This window comes from Gallinula chloropus (genome assembly GCF_964237585.1).
Source record: "Gallinula chloropus genome assembly, chromosome: 11".
Lineage (NCBI taxonomy): Eukaryota > Metazoa > Chordata > Aves > Gruiformes > Rallidae > Gallinula > Gallinula chloropus.
Genome location: NC_140096.1, coordinates 11,495,599 through 11,514,326, shown reverse-complemented (window position 1 = coordinate 11,514,326; position 18,728 = coordinate 11,495,599). Strand labels below are relative to the sequence as shown.

The 18,728-nt window shown below is 36.8% G+C and overlaps 1 protein-coding gene across 1 annotated transcript in view; it reads left to right on the top strand.

Annotated features, from left to right (window-relative positions):
• The window catches only part of CHM (CHM Rab escort protein), a gene marked incomplete at its 5' end in the record, with an annotated part of 61,134 nt that overhangs the window by 29,813 nt on the left and 12,593 nt on the right, over positions 1-18,728 (top strand). Inside the window, 4 exon segments of the mRNA XM_084269279.1 lie at positions 920-1,145; positions 12,422-12,499; positions 17,721-17,825; positions 18,643-18,706. Coding sequence (XP_084125405.1) covers positions 920-1,145; positions 12,422-12,499; positions 17,721-17,825; positions 18,643-18,706 — 473 coding nt within the window.

Here is an 18,728-nt window from a genome sequence, read left to right as displayed (position 1 = left end):
TTATGAGTTGCTTCAGGGCTGTGCAAAGGGTAATAAGATTCATTCCTAATAAAACAGTGGTTGAGTCTTGAGCAGGATATATCACTTGATAATGCTAGCCTCACCATTGATGAGTTTCTGAATTACCTATGAATTTATCCATGACTGAAGGAGGTTTAAGAGCAGATTTCTGCATGGTTGTTGCTTAAATACAGTCTTTTCCTGAAAAAAATAATTAATTTTGTTATTTAGATAACTAGAATTATTCAGAGGTGTATCAGTGACATGCAACACTTGCATGAAACACCTCCTGAAAGACTTGTGTCTTTACATTTCAAACTGTGTCAGCAGCAGTATTAAATGAACAGGGTGATAGGCTTCTTCATCCTTGGTGCCTGTGGGTCTCATCCATTCTTGTGTTCAAATCAAAAATTTGAAATAAATACTGCCCATCTTTGGATTAAGACACTGTGTGAGTGGCTTCTCTGTGCATAAATGTGCCTGCTAACTGTATGAGTGTGGATTTAGCAGCACAAACAGTGTCATTCGGGTACGGTAATTTACAGGAGGTGGCATCCCAAGGCACTTTCTGTCCATGGTTGCTCATTTTCTCATGTGACTCAGAAATGGATTTAGATCAAGTCTGACTTCAAGAATAGATGAAGCCATAGCGGTTGCTTTCTAGATTGTTGGGGACTCATACAGTGGGTTTGAGGTCTTTTGAAATAGTTTATAAAATGATATCTCTGGCTGCTGAGAGAGTCACTTTTCAGGAGGGAATTTTTTTAACTTCCGTTGACTTAGATTGTCCATCTTCAGCAAGGGGTTTGTTGAAAAATTAAGTTGCTTTGGCTTACTTGAAAACAAAAGGTCTTGTGAAGTTGAAGCATATGAAGAAATATAACATTTATAGCCTTTACTAAGTGTATGTTTTCCTCAGACCATGAGAACAGTACGTTTGCCCAGTTCTTACGAACACAGAAGTTAACGCCCAGCTTGCAGCACTTCATCCTTCACTCTATTGCAATGGTTTCTGAGACTGATAGCAGCACACTTGAAGGTCTTCAGGCAACAAAAAAATTTCTTCAGTGCCTTGGCCGCTACGGCAATACACCGTTTTTGTTCCCCCTGTATGGTCAAGGAGAGATCCCACAGTGCTTCTGCAGGTAAGCTGCATTTTTCTAGTAGGTGTCTTCCAAATAGGAAGTCGTTGGTAACCTAATGCTAATAGGTGTAATTTAATAGGAATCATACTGTTAACAATTTCGTGGTGATTTTATTTGCTTTATGTTTTTATTGGATGTGAAATCCCCCCAACTCAAAATAACAAACAAACCAACCCCAAAAACTGATACTGGAAATTATGCTGCTCTAAGACTTGGAAACCATTTTCATTGTATCAGAAATGTAACTTGTAATAGCTGGCTGTTGTGGTGGCTAATTATAGCAATAATTCTGGGAGATGAGAAAGAGGTAATGTAACTATTAGATAGCTGGCCCTTTTTGAAACTGGCAGGGGAGACTTGGAGCGATGTCTGTCCAAAAGGATGAGTGTGCATTTCTGTAGGGGAGAAAATTTGCCTTTCAATCTTCCTGAAGTTAGAGCAAGAGGCACATTTTTTATTTGTGTTACTAATTAATGCTGAGACTTATGTAAATAGTCTTACTGATGTGAAACCATGTCCTTATTCTCTTGGCATCATTCTGTACATCTATACAGACCACAAGCTTCCACCTGTGAGTTAAACAGCAGAAAAGGTATCATGAAACACTGTTACAGAGAGCCATATACAGGCTGCAGTTTTCCACTTCTACTATCTGATACAGCAGCCATATGTTCTGCACTACTCAAGTCCTAGAAAGTAATTAAACCACAAAACCCTGTTGATTCCAGGATGAAACAGCATCCGCTTCAACCTCTTTACTTGAACTGTGGGCAATGATTATGTCTTCTTCAGCGTGACTCCTGAGGTGTGCTAGGGATCATAGTTCTAGCAGAGGAGTTGTTGATGGATGCTTTTGGGGACCATCAAGAATGCATGTGCAGAGGGTGGGTGGTTTTAATTTTCAGTTGTTTCCAACAGTTCAACTGGCTTTAAAAAAAAAAAAACAACAAAACCAAAAAAAACCCCTCAGCCTTTTAACTTTTTATTTTGCTTGCAAACAGCCTTTCCATCTGCTCTATGTGGGTTTTTTCTGTAGTTCTGAAGTAAATATTAGATTTATTTTTTAAAAAAAATTGCATGGTGAGGTTGTTTTGTTGTCTGCGTGATACATTTGTGTATCATTCATTTAAATAGTGGCCCAAAGTCTTAGCCTTGGTCTTTGTTGGTAGATAATATTATGAGAGTCAGCACAAGTTTTGCAGTTGGACCTCCTTTGGCTTGCAATGTTTAGAGAAAAATGTAAATTTAATCATTAAGTTTGAAATTATAGTTCACTACATTTTTTCCACTGTAGGTTCTTCTCAGTGAATTTTTCCTTGCATTCCTGAAAGCCCTTTAGGCTTGCTTTGTGGAGCCAGCACGTGCAGCTTTCGTTTCTCTAACAGCAGTATACTTCAGGACTTAGCAGTAGTGGTGTCTAGATGTCATATAAATATTTATATCAGAAAATTGTTCGATCATCACAGGAGCTCTTCAGACATACTGAACTTCCTATTTATGTCCATTGATTGCTGTAGTTTGGTGGGGGTTTTCCTAAACTGTAAGTCTCACGATAATACAGTATTTTCTTAGTCGAAGCAAATTGCTCTGTCAAACCGAGAAGTAATTACACTTTTCCAAGTTTTGTATCACACTCTAATACAAATACAAATCTAAACATCTTTGTTTTGAAGTGAACAATTAGTCAGTCACAGGATTTTTTGAGATCAGTCACATTTTTCTATGTGCTCTGTCTTGGGTATTATGTCTTGTGAAAAGGGAGCAGTGTCCGCAGAGCGGTGTTCAGAGCTTACAGAGGAGTGGTGATGCCCCCACCTATACATCATACCCTACAGTTTTTATCACCAGGTTATCAGATGAAGGTGTCACCTGTTCTGTGATTTCTAACCACCGTTCTGTATTCTGTTTTAATGTAAACCTCTTAAGCGTTTCTTGCAGCCAGTTACACTGTGTGTTCTCATCAAGGCTACTGTTATAAATGGCATGCATGCATATTTATGTGAATGAGTCAAAGACATTTGTAAGTCACATCCTTGCATTCTAAATGAATTCTGCATAAACAGTACAACGTTTTATAACTACTGACGACACTTGAGTGAGTAAAAGCGTTGTTAGTTCTTTATTGGTTTAAACAGGTATGGTTTAGGAGAGAAAATTAAACTTTTATATCACTGTAATGTACCTCCCAATATGTCGAGGTACAGATGTGAGATTTCTGTCTCCGTAAATTGGCTTTGTGGTACAAGGAAGGTCATTGGAAACCTCATGCTACTCTGAGCTGACAAGCAGCAGAACTTTACTGGCCTGTGTAACAGCTTCCTTTGGTTCAGATGTCTTGGTAAGACACCCTTATGTCTCTTACTTTACAATGAAGTACCAGTAGTAGTATGCTTAGTAAAAATAAATATAGTAATATCTCATTCTTAACAAAAATCAAAGAAAACCTTTATGTTTGTAGTGAGCAGAAGACACTAAAACTTGAATTTATAAGGCAGGTAGGGAAATCAATATCTGCTTTACAGTTTGCTGTTAACTGCGTGTTGCACATCTGTAATACAGCTTTCGTGTTCTTGAAAAAATACAGAAGAATTATAATTGGGTGTAATCGTAAACTGTGAAGTCTCAGTGATACTGTGGTTAGAATATTTAGTGTTATTTTGACTGGTTTCTGTTTTTGGAGACATAGACAAATGTTTTCTGGTGTAGGAGGTTGATGTTAGAATTGTCAGCTTCCAAACTTCCAGTGTAAGTGGGGGGGAACAAGATATTTGATCTAAAATTCCGAAATAGTTGTCCACTATGAGGATGTATTTGCTTTTGCACATGGTACAAAATTCCTGTTCTGCAACTTGGAACATCTTTCTTTCCTGTTAGTTTTTCTGGAGGTGAAACTTCTGGTGCTTTTATGGTTTTAACTGCCATCTTACAAATAGTGTTTCATACAGTTCACTCTTACAGTTTACCTCAGTGAAATACGCCTCTCATTTTCAGTTTTCCTTTGAGAGGAAGTCCTTCTGGAGGCTTTCAGTTGTGAGTCTTTTCACCCATGGGCAGTGTTCACTGAATGACAGCTGAGTTGTCAGTTGTAGGTTGTGGCCTCACTTGTGTTGATTTTTTTTTTTTCAATACTTTCTTTGAACGCTGGATTTTGGGGGACACTTTGCATAGGATCTTTTCAGTTTGGCTGCAAATCATTTTTTTTCTGGACTTGTGCAGATGTGAGCATCTAAATGAAGCAGGGCTTTTTGAGAAGTGGTTGTACTGTTTTTTCCCACCGTCTGTCATCTCATGGAGGTTCTAGGGGATGACACACCATATCTTCTGTGAAGAGGCTCTTCTGTTAAGAGGCACCTAAGAATTGACAGATTTGGTCATGTCATCAGTTGCTTTGCCATAGTAATTAGTGATTCACTGACTTTCACGGGCAGCCAGGTAATAACTTGCATTTCCTATCAACAGGCTTTGGGCGTTCACATTGTGCATGTATTTGGTGGGCAGTGTAACCTTTTTTAATAGTTGTTACAGATTCTAGCTGAAATTAGTCATTTTGGTGTCAGTGACAGTGGTAATTTTGTGATGGAGGAAAGCTCTGATTAAGACAGTTCATCTCTTTCAGTTCCTGTATTTACAAGAAGATTAAGAATCCAGGCTGAGATATGATGGATTGTGTGATTGATTTGGAAGGTTCCTGTATATATTTCAAAAATGAATAATCAGGCTTTTCCCTTATGTTTCAGCTACGAGCTGCTACAATTGTCCAATCTTCTGAGGTAGCCCCAGGTACTCAGACATTTCCAGTTACATCCTTGTGCACCATCTTTTTAATTTGAATCTTTACATGGTTATCCTGGCTCTGAGTGGAAGCAATATACCTTAGTTCTCTGTATGCTAATGGAATGATTTGGTATATTAATGAGAAATTCAAACAGTGTTAATTCCTTGTGATCAGATGGGCTTTGAAATTACTGACAACTTGTTGGTATTACTTGGGTTTTACTAAAATACTGAGTAATAAGAGTAGCTGCAGTGCTTTCTTGTGAATTGTTTTCACTTGCATTTCAGAGAAATAATAGAACTCTTGGTGTAGTTTGGCTTTTCAAAACAAACCTAATATATTTCTCTTCGCTGTGTTGGCAGATGAACACAAAATGGGCTAAGGTAGTTAGCATGATGTTTTGTAGGATCAGTTGTTTGTTTTTCCCTCTAAGGAGAAACTCTTTCTTGGGATAAACATCATGGAAGTATGATAATTCATCATTCTGAGACCTGTTCGCTAGTGATGGATGGATAGATTGGTAAAGTAACTCAATAATCTTCATTTTTTTCAGGTTATTCACAGATCAGTGAGCATTGTCGTTAATAAAGCTATGGAATGCTTTTTTGTCCTTGCCCACAATATTTCTCAGAATTTGACAGGAGAAGACTTCTAATTTGGAAATAACCTTTGTTGTGAAATGCATTCTAAGTGAATGAAACTTTGAAAATACCTTCCTATTTTAGAGTTTATCGTTCTTTGCACTGAGATGTTTGTCAGGTCTGTGTTTAAAAACTTAGAGCTAGGAGAGCTTTTGTGCTCCTTGGTATTTCACTGACAGAAAGTGTTCTTCAGAAGTTTATACCTCATGAAAGCCTTCAGCCATTAGAATATATCACATGGGGCACTCTGAATCATACAGATATTGTCACAGTATATTGATTTTTTTGAATCCCTAACTAGGTGTGGAAAACTTTTAAATCAAGAGATTGTATTACAGGGGTTAGAAATAATGCAAGTGGTATAGAAATAATAAAAGTAACATTACACATTAAAGAAAGCTGAAAATAACCCATATTCTTCTGCTCTCATTCTTGATCATTCCTGCTTCATTTTACAAACATAGTTGGAACTTAGGAGCACAAAATAAGAATGCTGTAGTGAGGCGGATTCCAGTAATTATTCACTTTAATAGGACAATGATAACATGAAGGAAATTATCTAATACATTATTTGGTATTATCTCTTAACAGCCTCTTAGCAAGCGAATTACTCTCTGCTTCTGTGGGGATGGTCAGATTCTGACTGTGTGCATTCTTCCTGAGAATTATGCCTCAGAGATACAAATATGTTACAGCATTATTAGAAGATCTAGCAAGTGACATGAGTGTTTATTGCTGGAGCAAATCTGGGATGTAAATGCAAATGTAATTTAACAGAGTCTTTTTTCATTAAACTGGAAGACAGAGAAAAGTAGCTTCCAAAATATTACTGAATTAGTAAAATAGTCCTTGAAATTCATTGAGGGTTAAGATAACTTCATTTTTTAATGTCTTTTCTGGAGGCAGAGAACACATAAATAGATTTTATAGATGAGCTAATCCTTAGTGACTGGTTTCTAGTCACTCGTTTTTGTGCCTCTGCCCTACGGTCCTGATCTCCCAAGCTCCTCTTTGAGGGCAGAACTGTTGTATAATTGCAGCTTAATGACCTTGTGCAAGGAACAGTTCTGCTCTTACAAGGTCCATAGAACTTAGACCAAGGCATGTCTTTATACTTCCACCTCCTGCAGAGATCAGTCTGCAGAGTACCTTTGTAATTAACTACAATCCCAGGAACTTGGATTTGTTTTCTCCTGCTATGTAATAATTTCTTAAAATTTCCATGATTTCTATGAGATTTGCTAGCTAAATTCTTTAATATGTTGCCTCACCTTTCTTGAGCAGCTGTGCTAGTACAGCCACAACACTGAAAATGTGTTTATCCTCCGTTTCCAGTGCAGCACTGACTGCAGACACAAGTAGACTTTTGCTCCAGAGCAGGCTGAAAGCCAAGCAGGTGCTGTTCTGAAGCAGGTTTTACAAAGGACCAGGCACACCTGTGTGTCAGCTCTGGGTTTTTCCCATTCATTTATGCAAATGAAATGAGGATTTTTGGTCTCTGGTTATTTTACACGTAGAAGACGGGAAATTAGTTTCATAGTTGAGCACTTGCAGAAGAGGACAGCTAACAAGTGTGCGTAGCTACAGAAAGTTTCTGTGGTGTTAATGACTTTCCAGAGCATTATTAGATTACCTCATATCTCTTATTTTTATTTTAGGAATATATAAATGAATACCAATGAGCTACTTTTCCACCATGCTTGGACTCTAAGCAATTTCTACAAGAATCATTAGTAATGTGGCTCACATTTAAGCTTGCTAAAACTGCAGTTGCTTAAATTACCAACAGCTTAAGTGAAAACAGAGCTTGAACATAGTCTTATTTTTGTCAACAGAACTTTCTCAGGTTTTAGAAACAGGTTTAATAAGTCTACAGTTACATGAAGCAAGACTGGAAGTGTAGGGACATAAAAATGTCTGATGAACTGAGATTTTTATTGCAATGTCTTCTAACATAAGAATTTTGGAAAAAAGAATTGGAATCTTGAGCCTGTAACAGGCAGCATCGACGTGCCAAACCTGTTAAGTGCTACTAGACCTTCTTCATGTTTCTCTAGCAGTTTAAATCCTGTATGATAAAAAGATGTGATTCCTTAGTGTTTAAAACAGAATTTGTTTATAAAATGCCTAGAACAAATAAGAAATACTAAATTTGCTTTAAAATTACATTTGACTTGGCTACGTTTTTCCCTCCTTTGTTTATATTTTTTTGTCTTCATCAGGCTGGGTGCACATACTGAGATTGGATGTTTTTATGGGAACTCTGTTTTGGGTAAACTACCTACCTTTTTAACCTGTAGCTGTTCTATTTGATATGTCTGTATTCTTCTTTTCAGTGTTTTTAGAACATAAAGCAATATTGTAGCAAGTGCTGAAGTTCTCAGGACCTTTCAGGAAGCACAGAATTTAACACAAGAACCAGGTCACAGCTTTCTGTGTGTGCAAAAACAAATTTAAAGGGGACGACAATTCATTAATTCAGCACTTGGCATGTTTTCCTTTGATCTTTCTCTAGAGCTTGCTGTGCTGTACACAAATAGGTTTTGCTACAGAAGATTGTGCAGTTGGGGAAAAGAATACAATTTTTTTTTTATTAATCACTCCATGCATTTGAGAAGCCAGAAGACAAAAAATTTGTGCTACAAGTAAAAGTTGGTGTTCGGGGTGTGAGAAACTCTGATAGGATTTACCAATTCTTTTATGTAGTTTCAAGATAAACTGTGAGGGTAAGTCTGTAAATTAAGGGTGTTTATGGTTTCTCAGGGTTGAAAATCAAGATGTCAGATGCAGAGACATTCTATTTTTGTTCAATTAATATCGGAGAGCATTACATCAAAGCAGTAAACTCCTCTTGTAGCAACAGATGCAGCAACCCTGAAGCCTATTTTCTCTCTTGTTACATTAGTGTTTAATTAAAGAAAACAACTAGTTGGAGGCAGTTACTTTCTGTGAAACGTAATGAAGATTTATTTTGTAAGTGACCTTTGCTGTATTAGCTGAATCAGTAATCAGTAGAATTAATAGAATAATCAGATTATATACAAACTCATAAATCATTGTGAATATGCTGTCAAAAATTCAGCTTTTAATATGTCCTATTGTTTCACAGCTGTATTAAAAATTATAACTGCTGATTCCTGCCTCTCTGGGAACTGAAATGGCATTTAAAGGCTGCGTACAACAGAGGGCTACCAGGCCAAAAATTTTCACAACTGTTAATTTAGCTGTAATAGGATTTGATGTCACCAGGGCAAAGTTGAAGTTGAGTACAGTGTTGTTGCTATCTTTCAGCAAAACTTGAATTATTGGTGTAGGCAGTTGCCAGTTAATTAGAGTAATATCAGTTTAAATGTCTGTCACTTAGGGTTAATGGTATCAAAGAGTTGCCTTGTACTTGAAGTACAGTCAAATTGTCTTGAATAGCCCATTGTATGAAAGTAATGTTAGCACAGTGATTTTACTTTGCCATAAATTATTGGGATGCCATTAGTTTAATATTTCAATTTCTATGTTTAAATAATTTTGGCAAGTTCTTCCTAATCATGTCATTTTTCATGCTAGGCTGTTTTAATAGGTGTTTTGGCTCTTTGTAATTGGTTAACAAAACACTATCAAAATTCCTTTTCATTTTGATTTAAAAAGAGAAGTTTTCTGCTGGCCTGGTCTGCAAACAGGTCATGCCCCCCTCCACAGGATAGCAGGCTACTCCTGAAAATAAGTAATTCCCGTTTTTGTGCAGCCAGGCAGCAAAGTTCTTCTGAAACAGGCTAGAAAAATAAAGGACAAGTATTAAAAATCTCTTGACTGTTGGTGAAGTCAAGAAAAAAATAATAGTTCACAGCTTTTAACAGTTTTGAGTAGGTTAATAGTGCTGCTCTCTTATGCAGTGTAAGAAATTCATCTGAGTTGGTTTGAAAGATCCTGAGAGATGCATTGTCAGGCAAGAAGCCGTTGATTGCAGCATTAGAGATAAGCCCGTAGCTCAAAGCTCTGTAATAATTCTTCGGTGCATGTTTAACCGTTGTGTCATCTCCAGCAACCAAGGTTGGGATTCAACGTGGTGTAGATATTCTCCCTGCTTTTTCATGGGTAGAAGAGGTATTTCTAGGAGAATGGGTCTTCTGATTCAGTCAGTTGTAAGTGATGCTGCTGATGTTTCCTTGGACTGCTACCTTTTGGAGCACAATTCAGAAGAGATTTGGGTTGATAACACACTTCAGCCATTAGCTGGCCTGCACCCTTCATGCAGTTTAAAAGGTACCATGATACTGTCTCATGGGACTTCTGAGTGCCAATTCAAAGCCAGGTTTGCAAACAAAAATTGTTCTCTTCAAGCACATAATCTATGAGCAGATACCTAAAGCTCTGTAACTTTAAAAGCTAAAAACACAACAAAACCTGTTTGTAAACCAGGGAAGCTCTATGATCTCAGGAACTTGGAAAACTCAGGTTTTCCAGCTCTGGCATGGTAAAATGGAACAGGGTGTCACTGCAGTGTATGTGTCACAGAATGGTGTTTGATGTACTCCTTCACAAGTGAATAGCCTCTTAGAATAGGGATCACAAGAACAACACAGGTGTATTTAACTTGCAGGGCAAAGGAGGAATTGTCGAATCACTTGATAGCATTTGAGAGTTTTCTGACAGAGCTATTCTCTCTGAGACAAGGATATGCAATTTATCAATATGTAATTGTTCATACTCTTCAGCATACATGAGAAGGGGTCAGGCATAGCTGGTTGATCTGAATGTCCTGGTTTGGGATGGAGTTAATTGGAGGAATGTGGGATTTGTGCGAAATCAGCATTGATAACACTGGGATGTTTCATTACTGCTGAGCAGCGCTTCCACAGAGCCACAGCCTTGTCTGCTGCTCACATAATTATTTTTGTGGGGTGTATTTCTCTCTTTCTGTTGTTTTGAGTTATTAAACTGTTGTTATCTCAACCTGTGAGTTTCCTCACTTTCATGCTTCCCAGTCTCTCCCTCATCCTGCCAGCTAAGTCAGAGTGACCGAGTGCCTGGGTGGTGCTTAGCTCCCTGCTGGAGTGAAACCACAGCAATGAAGCACAGCACATGAAATAAAAACTGAATACATTTAAGATTTCCAAGATAGATCAGGCACAGCAAACAGCCCTAACTTGAAACTCCGTTGTAAAGGGTCAGATATGCCTTGCCCATCATTTTTCTGTACCTTTTTCCATTAAGTAATTTCCATCCCAACTGGAAATTTTTGAGAGAAGGATTGTTTCTTTTTTAACATAATTCAGAAAATATTTTTTAAATGTTCTTACTGGTTTACCATTTGTCATGCCAACTTCCAGAGAACCTTCTCCTCTGCATTTTATATTATTTTTATAATAGGAATGTCTCTGAAATAACACACTGTAAAAGCAAATTAACTGCAGTCTATCTGATTTAATGATTAATCGTGAAACTTTGTCCTTAAGAATCTCTAGCATACATCTTGTTTCTGTAAGATCATTTCTCTGAATTATAACGTTCCTACAGAAAGTTGAAAGAGTTTTTTTTTAAACATCAAAAAGAACATTGGCTGTTTATACTCACTTGACAGCTTTTTCAGGAATGGGGGCTAATATTAAAATCTTTTAGGAGCTAGAATTAAAAAAAAAAACATTAAAACTAGTGATATCCTAGTCATTTCAGTGTTAATGTGGGTCCAGTAAAAATTGTAGGTATCAGAAACTAAACTTCAATTTTTTGTGAATTAACTCACCTTGTGTTGCATCAGATCAGTGGAAAAGTAATTCCTAGAGATCAGGACTGACTTTTGGCAGATACAGGAAGTCAGGATGCAGGGATTAACCTGGGATCATGTTTGTCACCAAACCAACTGAGCTTTGACTGTGCAGCTTTAGGGGGATAGCAGTCTGGCTTTGTGCATAGGATCGATTGATCTGGTGAAGAGTTTAAGTCAGAGATACCTTCGAAGGGGTGATAAAAGCGCAGCCTGTGATGAAACTTTGTTGGGCTGACTTCACGTGGAGTCCTTTGTATTTTAATGTAATCACCTATTTTCTTAAATTCCAAATCTCCATAGAATTTAAAACAGATGAGTGGCAATATTGGCTTTATGTTGGGGTAGCATAATTTTCTTTGGTTTACCTACTGGGTTTTGTTTGTAAGTGGAAGACCACTAAATAACTTAATACACTTGAGCTTTTGAAAAACAGACCTGTGAAGCTGGTTCCTTTCTTCATTTAGGGAATTTTTTTAATTATCAATTTGTGCATGGAGTGTCTTAAGCAACTACATCATATGGTAGGCAGAACCTGGAGGAATTGCTGTTTGGAAGAGATCATCTTTAGACTCTTATATATCTTCAGTTTATTGGGACACAGTGCCCTCAAAATTTGAGCTGCATGTGGTCAATGAAATTCACAGTGTGTTGTGTTAGAGTAGAGAAAGAACTTGGGGATCACACTTAGCATTCTAGTGGGAGGTTGCTGTGGTGGTTGTGTGTTCTTAGATTGTTATATACTCTGTGTGATGCGGCGTGGTCAGGCCATCAGCAGGTAGTCTAGGAATCTTCTGTGAATAGGTGCTTTTTAGTCCCCAGTGACTGAAGACAGTAACAGTGAGTGCTCAAGCTCTGTAGCAGTTTAGAGGATAAGAGTAATGCCAATGCAAAACCCCCTCATTAACAACATATCCTTTACAGAAACTGTATGGCAGGCTTTATTTTGACTGGGGTTTGACTGTCTGATTCAGAGATGAAGATGGGTCATTAAAAATGTACTACAACATGCAGAGGGCTTTGCCTGGCTTATGACACACTTGCGTTGATTACAATTAGTCATGGTAGGAGTAACCTTTATTTTTTCCTACCTTGTTTCTAGGATGTGTGCTGTGTTTGGTGGGATCTATTGTCTTCGGCATCCTGTGCAGTGCCTTGTAGTGGACAAAGAATCTGGACGGTAAGGGTAATAGAAGTAACCTTCTGTTTATATACAAAATACAGATGAAAAATGTGTTAAGTCAATTTAAAAAAAAATGATTCTTCAAAGATCCTCCTTGGTATTAATAACACATCAACCTTGATTAAAAGTAATTTGTGTATAGGTCCTCCAGAACAAGGGAAGTGGGTCTAGAATATAGAAACTAAATTAATTTTCCTGTGATATTACTACAGCTCCTGATCACCCAAGCTTGGAAGACAAATCATTTCAGCTGCCGGGGGGCTGGTGATGAGTGATGTTAGTTTTCCTTGTGGCCTTACCTACTCTAATTGATTTTCATCAGATGACAACAAAGCCCTCTGTTATTGCGTTTTTAAAAATGGAGCTCACCTAAAGACTCATCAGATTAATCTTTGCTGATAATGCATGTCACTCCAAGAGGAAAGACTTTAATGAGTTTTTAGGTAGATTGTTGTCATAAACTATGCTGCCCTCTTATCCTGGGATGAATTCTTTTACGACAATATCAGGCCTGTAGGTGGGTTTAAAGTTGAGCTAAGAAAAATCAGGCCCCAGCTTTTTTCCATAATGGCATTTTTCACACCTCTGTACATTGTTGTGGTTTCAGTTCTGTACATTCTCTCAGTTGTTCAGTGTAACTGCAGACTTTGTCTCTCTTAAGAGTCTGTCTTCACCTTGGTTTCTGTAACTGAAAAGTTCAAAGTGTTCTGTAGAAAATTTTGAAAATTAAGCTAGAAATTATTTAGTGAGATTTTATTAGGAAAGTTAGTATTTAAATGCCTGGTTGTCACGTGTCTCCTTTGCACACTGCACATTTGATAGAGTATAGTACTGGTAGATTTGTCATGACATGGTCAGGTAGCAGCTGTTTTTCCTGAAAACAGTGGATTTTACCTTTGTCAGGTCCATAAGGTCCTGAAGCTCACTACATGGTGAGATGCAACTGTGATGTTATGCCATTGTGTGCAGTGTTGGCTTAAGTGCGTGATTCATATGCAAATGATATTCTGCACCTTTCATAAACCCTAAAAATGGAGTGTTTTAACAGTGATATTTGACCCGTTTAAATGAAGTGCTTTATTTCCCAATAATGTTTAAGTAGTTAACTTGTTCTTTGAGAGCAACAAAGTTCCTAGTTGTTGAAAACTTGCAAATACCACTCTGTGGAGATCTTAACTGGTTAGTGGTGCTGGTTGTCCCTGTTTCCAGCTGCTTTTCCACATACTGAATTTTTCGTTGTTAGGCTTGTACGTATTCCAGAAAAGATTCCTTTAACCTGCTTTTACAGATATGGGTCTAATAAGTTCCTCAGGGTTCCAGATCGGTTTCAAGTGTCTTTTTTTAGGCTGTTAGGCTGCTTCAGTGTTTCATTTATGCCATTTTTATTTAACAGTGAAGGATAGATTTTTGAGATGGAGAATTAATGAAAACATTGGTCTTCAAATAGTGCCGTTATCTGCTGCTGCATATGAAGCAGCACAACACATCCAGTTTCCCAAGTCCAGGCACCTGCCTTTCCTTGGAGCCGCCTGCCTGCTACTCTTCTCTCTTTTTAGGTCTCCCCTAGTATCAAAGGAAGTACTTTACCAAGCAGCATTTGTACATCAAAATAAGAAGTAAAGCAAAAATGTATAGAAGAGAAAGGAAATTTCAGATTTCTTTGAGATGGTGAAAACAACACAGCCTAGGTCAAAATGTGTTTTGAAAACATATTTTCAGCAATGAAATAAGTATCATCTAATTCTCTCTTTTTCTTAGTAAGTTTAAAAACTTTCAAACAGCATAGCAAAAATGTCACTGAAAAAAGCTGTTTCTTTGACCCAGGTATATGTTTTTATTTGATTACATGATGTTCTCTTTATTTTTTCTTTTCTTTCACCTGCTTTTATTGGGTAAGTCCTTTCCTTAGCCAAGTGTTCCTTAGCAAGCTATCCAAATTATTGATAAGATCATTGCTATTTCCTTCCTTTCCTGATGTTACCTCTTCCCTTGCTGTGTATACACTCCATGTGCAAGCTCTGATTTCCTCTTGACTTTGGACTTCAGCGTTTTGCCTAATAAAAATCAACTATCAAATTGTTAATGAGGGTATTTATGAGTTCCTGAGCTTTTGAGTCAACAGGCCATTAATAGTAATTTGGTAGTAGACCAATTCGTACCTGGTTGTCACTACAGCTGTCTGTAGTTTCAGTGCTGGCTTACCTTGGTTACAGACAGGTTAAACAGCAGTAGAAATGTAGTCAAATTGTGCAGTGTTCATTACTGCTTTGTCAGTGTCTTCCATAGGATTCCAGACTTCATCAGGGTCTTAGGGCGATGTTTTTTTTCACTGGTTTTAATATTCTTGCTTTATTACACGTAAGGAAACTTTCTGTTTACAGCTACAGCCCTTGGTGTTTGTTTTTAAGTCCCTAAAAAGAACCAAAGCTTATTCCAACTCCATCGTAGATGTGGCTAATGTTCTCTCCAGTACAAGAGAAATAGGAGCCCATCCCTATCTAGGTGAATTGCTTTTGCACTTTGTTACTAGCCATATGTACAGGGAACAGTAGATTTCATCCCCAACTGTACAGGTATTTTTATCATGTCACTATAGCCCTTTTTTTTTTTAGTTTATGAAAATAAGAAAATAAAATCCAGGGAAGACATTGTGACCGTGTAACAACTTTTTTAGATGTACCTGTTTTAAGATTTTGGTAATCCACTTAAAATTTATATTTTTTATTTATTATATCAGATTAGGTCAGCTCTTTCCATACCTATGGAGAACATCCTGCATTCTTCATAGAACTCTGATGCTCTGTTAGAAAATAAAAGCCACATCGTATTCCTTATGTTCAAGAAAAAGTACACTGAACGTATGCATGATAACTATTTTTGCTGTTTATTTTCTCCATGTTTGTTGTACTCATTTTTTGGGTACATCTGATAAAATTTAAAGTATGTTCACTTCCATGGAGTGCATTAATATTAACAAGGGTAGGCGTTTTTGTGTTGGTCGTGCTTTACATATGTTCCCAATTACATCCTTCTGTCTCAAAAATGGAAGCGATGTGATAAATGGAAATTTATACATCTGTAATAAAAAGATATAGCAAACATAGTAATTTACATATCCTTCTTGAAATATTGCATACTGGCTTTGTCAGTGCTGGTAAGTCCATTTCAAGGATGTCGCCCTTAGTCCATTAGTTTGGATAATGAGCCCTATAAAGTACATTTATAACTCGTGGCACTGCAAGGAGATGGATTCTAATTTTCATCCTTTTATCTAGACACATTGAAAGAAGGTCAATGGAGGGTTCTGTATGATTCATTGTCCCAACACATATCAGATGACAGAGACCTGATAATGTCAGTGCATAAGTGTTTTCCTTATTTGGAAGCAGTATTTGTAGAAATTTTCTCGGCATCATCCTTTGAAGTGGAGACTGAAATTAAAAGCCCTCTCTTTTTCTGTTTAAAATCTTTTCAAACATATGACCTGATACCTATTCCCAAACAAAGGAGAGGAAACAACACTTAGCAGGAAAAAAAGAAGAGTGTAGTTGCTTTTGCTGGCTTTGAGTGATGCAACGTGACATTTAATCAACCTTTCCCCTTCAATAATGTTTAGGGTGGTGGCAGGGGAAATTGTTTCATAAACAATAAGAAAGGTTATAATTAGAAATCAACTGTAGCAGCTTGACTTGTTTATTTGCAGTATTCAAATGAGCGCTTGAGGATGAAATCAGTTAGGTGAATGTTAAGAAAAATCTTCTCAAAGTTGCGAGTGAAGCACACGTTGAGTAGAGTGAGTGAAAGTGTGTGAAGAACCAAGTTAAGCAGTGCCTCTACCCTTAGACTACTTTTAGTTCCTGTTTCAAGTAACTAGATGTATATGTTTGATCTATGTGCGTATATATACATGTAGTATCCACTTCCTATGAAACCAGTGTTAGAAGTTTGTACTATAAAAACATGTTTAATTGTCACTTACTTAGATTAGTAAATGGGCATTGTGTGCAATTACTTACTTAGGTTTAGTTCTCATCTCTAGTTTTATAGATCCTTTTGATCACAGAAGCTAATGAATAACTGAAGTTGCAGAAATGTTGTTTATTCATAAAGCTTAACTAGTGTGTCAGATCGTGACTGATACAGGAATAACGTTGGGTCATGGTGAAACATTAAAATCTAAGGGCTGTCAGTCCTGGGCATCCTTTTGTTGCTTTCAGTGTTTGCATGTGTAAATGTGTGAGAGAGAATTTACGGGATTGAGTCCTGTGTCTTTGATCAACTGAAACATCAAGTAGCAATTCAGAAGAATAGAATTTGGAAGAAATGTGATAAATCTCACACCCCGAGCAGAAGTCAAATAAAGCTGATTTGTTTTGTTTATACAGGAACTGTTCTGATATTGCAGAAAATGTTCAAATCTTATTTTAGAAATTAGAGTTAAGGTTGTTAGGCTATGGAACTAAGCTCTAAGGAAAGAAGTTGTGCCCAACTTTTCCTTGTGGTTTTGATAGGAAAAGCATGCTTTAGAGTTGCTCTTTAATTAAGTAGAATACAGATTGTAGCATAGAGGGATCAGCGGTAGAGCTTCTTTATAGTTAGCATCTGTGTAAAGCCTCCTTTTTATTTGTCATAGATATGATTTAGTTTCATATAATTCTGAAGTTTGTTCTCCATTAAAATCTGAAATTTGTATCCTGTTCTCATTTAAGCTCTGACCAGCAAGCTCTTTTCTTGGAACAGCCTGATGCATATATTCCTCAGGGACTTTTCCTTCAATCTCTGAAGTTAATTTGCCATGTAAATTTTCAAATATTACTGTCGAAATAAATTTGTCTTTTGTAAAGGTTGCTGAGTGAGAAAAGTAACACTGATAGAGTAGTACTTGCAAAGTAGTTCACTTTTCTGTGTATCATGAGCTAAGAAGCATGTACAATCAAATGCCAGTGTTAGTAGCTTGTATTTAGTTTTCCTTATAAAATGACCAATTTATTGATGTTCTGATAATGGCATTGCACGTGAAAAATGGTATATACCAGGTAGATGGGCTAAGTTTAGAATTTAGTTATAAATTTCCATTGAGTTGATTTAGGGGTTCGTATGTTAAAGAAATTTGTAGCGGGCTTAGTTGGAATATATCAATGTTGTACTATATGGCTCAATTTAAAATAATTACACATGCTTTTGTTACCTTACATCTAAATTTCTTCTTTTTTAACAGATGCAAAGCTGTCGTGGATCATTTTGGACAACGAATAAGTGCTAATTATTTCATCGTGGAAGATAGTTACCTTTCAGAGAAGATATGCACAAATGTGTGTTACAGGTAGGTAGTAAAACAGTAAACTTAAGACTTGTCTGTAAATAATAGTCTATGAAGTATTCCATAAGCGAAATGCAATAGATTCTTTTTTTCCTGCTCTGTCTTTGCAGCACAGCTAAGTTCTGTGTGTAGTTTTTCCTCTTTTTCTGTATATTTGAGGGCATACTATATATACACTTCCTGTATTTCAGTCTTCTTAAATTGTTCTCAGAAAATATTTCCCTTTCCACATAAAAACTAGAGGAGCTCAAAGTCTGTTAAGGATTTCTTGCTTGTTAAAAAGCATTTGGAAAGTGGAGGTGCCTATTGCTTTTTTTCTTTTATATTTGTTCAGGTTTAGTTAAGTAGTAATTTTTTTTTCTCTTATTTTTGTTGTTCTTATCAAATGCCACGGACACATGCTGCCTTTATCTGCAGAATATTGTAGATACAAAACTTGTATTTGATGCACTTGAGGAATCATCACAGGCAGTGAAGGATTAGAAACTTCCATTCATGAACTCCATGTGTGTTTTCCCTTAATCCAAAATGTAACATGCTGCTACTAATCTTGATCAAATAAAATAATTTGTTTAAAATCATTATATTCAAGGCATTTTACATAATGGTAGTGGCTCATTTCAATGACTAAAACAGATGAATAAGTTACTAGTTATGTTCTAGATGTTTCTACGTCAGCATCAGTCCTGTTAATAAAGATTATCTGGTTAAACAGCCTTCCCACAGCATTATGTTTGGATTGGTAGTGCCAAAGCTATGCATCCAAATTGCTACTTTATAAAAGTTTGTGAAATGCCATAATTGTTTTCTTTAATTGTAGGCAGATCTCGAGAGCAGTGCTCATTACAGATCAGTCTGTGCTAAATACAGATTCAGAGCAGCAGGTATATATCAATTTTGTATCAC